The following is a 3,952-nucleotide window of genomic DNA, read 5'->3' on the forward strand; positions in this document are numbered from 1 at the left end:
TATACATGTTATTAAGTACTATTTCTTATTTTGTAAAAAAAAAAAAAAAAAAAAATGAACGAAGCTGTTGAGTTAGTTATTTAAAGTGTTCCTGATTGTCGATGGTTTATTTACATATGGAGTGATTATTCTCAAGTGCTCTGATAATGTTATGTTCGAAAATATTCTTTTCCGGCTCATCGCAAAGTTTCCTTATTGCATTTTTTTTCTGTGAATATTAGTTAAATTACAAAACATTTTGATTAATTTTAATGCAAACGCATTACGTAAGGTGACTTTAAATTGTTTGGAAAAAAAAGAAAGAATATCGACCTGATCTTCACTATTAAGATGCCCATTCTGTTTGACTTTATTCTTTGGATTTTGTGGATAACGTTTTCGGTTACAGTCCGTGGAGAGGAGTACACGAATGGAATAACATGCCAGGGTATTGATCGCCAACCCGTGGACTGGTATATATATAAATATCTTCCTACATATTTTCTAAGTGTCCTTCCTAAAAGAAAAACTTTCCTGTCATTGAAATTTATTTACGAAATAATATTTAAGGTGACCTTATGCATTGGAAAGGTGACTTTCTGTATCATTTTTCATCAAAGTATTTCTCCTCATACATTTTTTGCTCTGATTTTAATAAGAGTAATCCACCGTAAGGCAAAAATAACTGGAGGAACTGTGAACACTGATTTCACAAAATAATACCCCCTCTTCTGTGATTAAAATAGCAGTGCCCATGTTTTGCTATGGGAAACCCCAAATATCTGTCAGATCAAAATGTAAAATTAGATGTACACAATGGTACTATGTGAAAAAGATTGTGTTAAAATCTCATTAAATTTTATTCAGTGCCATAGGAAGAGCTACAGATAAGGGATGGCTATCCCTAAGCGTAAGGGACGTACAGACGGACGGACACTCCCATCACTATACAACCCCCGCTTTTCAAGCAGAGGAGATGAAAAAGAAACGTTACTTTAGTTCTTGAAAGTTTTGTAACACTATTTTCTATTGCATGTATGTAGGTTCTAACCAGTAGACTTCAGTCTCATCGGAGAATTACGTGTATTTCTAGGCATTTATGTAAATTTCAGTTTTTACCTAGGCTACTATGAACACAGATCGAATTACTTGTTTGTTAGAAAATAAATAATAGTATTTCATTATATCATATTTTATTATAATGCTGGTCCCTTACTCTTTTAGGTTTATTGTTTACAAAACTCCCCAGGATCCCCAAGACAAAAACAAGATGATATCTGAGGGCGTGGCCTTCTATTATATGGACTCCCATCGACCTGTAATGACCCTTTCTCCCACCCCAATAGACAAGGATGGACACGCTCTTTACAACACACTCCAACAGATCTATCTGAATGTATGCAATCTCTTTTTTTTTGTCTCTTAAAAGCATATTGTCTCTAAAAATGTTCGTTTTTATTATATTCTTTACAAACACTTTTTTAAAAGTTTTTAAATCGATAAAACGTGTTTTCGATTGAATTGTCATCCATGAAAATACGTACGCGTAAAATGCGAGACCACTCTGCCCTAATCTTTAAGTAAAAATAAATGGGCTTCCAGGTAAAATTATATTATCCACTCTTGTAAAACTATTATTTCTATATTCTATATTTTTAGCTTTTTTTTCTCTTTCTTCAGTACTTTATGTTGGAATATGGCATGTATAACGACGAACCGCCGAGGAATTCAAACAAAACTTGGAAAGAGAAAGATGAGTTTGGTCAAACCAAAGGTATACATTTGCCATACCAGATAAAGCTTTTGTCTTTCTTTTTCCTGTATTTTTTAAACCATATTTGACAATAGTTGTGAAACTCTGAGATGAAATTAACTGCCCATTATAGGTGTATATGCATTTGATAAGCAGACGGGATTTTGGTTGATCTCCAGTATTCCCGGGTTTCCCCCACCCAAAAATAAGGGATACGCATTTAACAAAGAAGCGCAGCGGGACGGTCATATGATTGTCTGTGTCACTTTAAATACTCAGGAGCTGGTGAACGTCCGTGAGTAATTTTATTTTGTGATTTAACTCTTAACATTGTACCCTTTATTCTAAGGGTTATCTCATTAACAAATTTTATTTTTGCCATTTATATTATTTAGGTTGTCGATATGTTTTGCAGGTAAAATATTCAAAATAACACAACCCAAAATATACGATGGAAAAGGGCCTGAAGCGCAAATACCACAACTTCAACCCTCAAACGAGTCTTTGGTATTAAGCATGTATACCCACGACAACATGGAACTGAAGTGTTCCGCCAAAAGCTCATCAGACCAGAAAGGTTAGGAAATTTTAAAACTATTCAGAATTTCCTTATCACGCGTTAGATAATCAGGAAGTATGACAGATTTATTTAATACATTTGTTTTGATAAATATATGATTTTTTTTCTAGACCTGTACGATTCTTTGGTTGCTCCGAGTTTATCGAAAAACGTCTTAGTCCAGTCCTTTCAGACAGACTCTGGGATTCCGTCTTCCTGCTCCTCAGAGTATAAGGTTGATTCAATCTTACATGACCTTTGTGTGAGAGAGAGTGTGGGTGTTGTAGGGTTGTGATTGTGTGTGTTCCACAGGTGTATACTAATTGCATTTACATGGACAAAATATATGACCTTTCGTACTTGTATATTTTAGTACTAAAAATTTGAATACTCTGACAACCATATCTTAACCTTAAAAGAAGGAAGGGGGAATGAAATTCCGGACTTATTTTCCTAGAGAGAATACCAGTACTTGCAAGTGTTTCCGGTTCCTTCATCAATGTCCAGAATTTAAACCATAAACATAAGATAACGTTATTTTTTAATCCCGTTTGGTCATATGATACCGTTTTCCTAATTACTTGAGTATTGTTTCCGAATTATCTTTATTGTGTATGTTTGCATAGGTGATAAATGTATCCAAAATACAGTTCCCGGATACCAGCATCTACTTGTCCGGTAAAAGAGATCACGCCAAGTGGGCTGTGTCCGAGACACTGGGGAGATGGGTGTGTGTTGGAGACCTTGACCGAGTGGTAAACAAGTTCTCTCTTCATTATCTTTACGAATAAAGTTTCAAAAATCCAAGATTCATAGCAGCGGGAAATCTCAAACAATCATTCAAGTTCGAAGAAATGAAATGCCAATTTCATATCCTCTTCTCATTTGATTGCGTTTTTTTTTTCACTTTCATGGTACGTTATTTGGTAAGTAATGGATTTTTAATATACATTGTACTCTGAAAAAAACGTTCTTTTCATGTTCTTTTCTGATTTATAGACTTCAGCCCTCAAGAGAAGAGGAGGAGCGTTGTGTATGGTCAACTACACGGCTTGGAAGGCGTTTCATAAAATCATAAACTCCATTGACAAATGCTAACTTGAAATCACTGTTGTTGTTTTTTTTTTTAAAACTTCTTTGATTAAAAAAATAACGATTTTTTAAAAATATTTTTTATTTATAGCTCATATGTTTTTATTTACATTTGATTGACAAGGGGAAAAAATTGGATTTGATTTACTAATTGATGTTGATGATTATCTTCAGAATTTATATTGCTGGTAGAAAATCGGACCGGAGGAAAATGTTTACTATTTTGAATGATGAAATATGTGAAGATAACTAACAGTATTCGAGCTCAAAAGTCCATTAAACATTACAAAACAGGAGCAGAGCAAACACAGACCTCTAACACATCAGAGGTGGGATCAGGTGCCATGGAGGAGTGAGCATCCCCTGCCGACCGGTCACACCCGCCGTGTGCTCCTTGTCATGATCGGGAAATAACGGAAAAATCCGTCGACAATTCATTATGTTAATAATCTCAAAGGACATAACTATTATTACGTTTATAGAACTTTCAAAAAGTTGTTTATCGTAAACTCTTAAATTTATTTTATTTTCACAAGGCAAGTTCCTTACCGTTTTATATTCTTACACTT

The 3,952-nt window shown here is 34.3% G+C and overlaps 1 protein-coding gene across 1 annotated transcript; it reads left to right on the forward strand.

Moving 5' to 3' along the window:
* The first annotated feature begins 305 nt into the window (after positions 1–305).
* LOC133192165 (plancitoxin-1-like) lies at positions 306–3,458 on the forward strand. The gene is made up of 8 exons (XM_061328112.1): positions 306–452; positions 1,204–1,375; positions 1,660–1,753; positions 1,866–2,027; positions 2,148–2,309; positions 2,423–2,526; positions 2,918–3,046; positions 3,291–3,458. Exons 1-8 carry the CDS (start codon positions 331–333, stop codon positions 3,387–3,389), a joined length of 1,044 nt encoding a protein of 347 aa, XP_061184096.1. The 5' UTR covers positions 306–330; the 3' UTR covers positions 3,390–3,458.
* Positions 3,459–3,952: the final 494 nt, after the last annotated feature.

The sequence above is a fragment of the Saccostrea echinata genome, unplaced genomic scaffold (genome assembly GCF_033153115.1).
Source record: "Saccostrea echinata isolate AGI-Se365-2 ecotype Australia unplaced genomic scaffold, CSIRO_AGI_Sech_v1 ptg000025l, whole genome shotgun sequence".
In the NCBI taxonomy this organism is placed as follows: domain Eukaryota; kingdom Metazoa; phylum Mollusca; class Bivalvia; order Ostreida; family Ostreidae; genus Saccostrea; species Saccostrea echinata.

Excerpts from the sequence above, each read along its gene's own strand:
- LOC133192165 (XM_061328112.1), top strand. The coding sequence starts at position 331 with ATGCCCATTCTGTTTGACTTTATTCTTTGGATTTTGTGGATAACGTTT. Across the intron at positions 1,376-1,659 it reads TCCAACAGATCTATCTGAAT|TACTTTATGTTGGAATATGG; the intron begins GTATGCAATCTC and ends CTCTTTCTTCAG. Across the intron at positions 3,047-3,290 it reads TTGGAGACCTTGACCGAGTG|ACTTCAGCCCTCAAGAGAAG; the intron begins GTAAACAAGTTC and ends TCTGATTTATAG.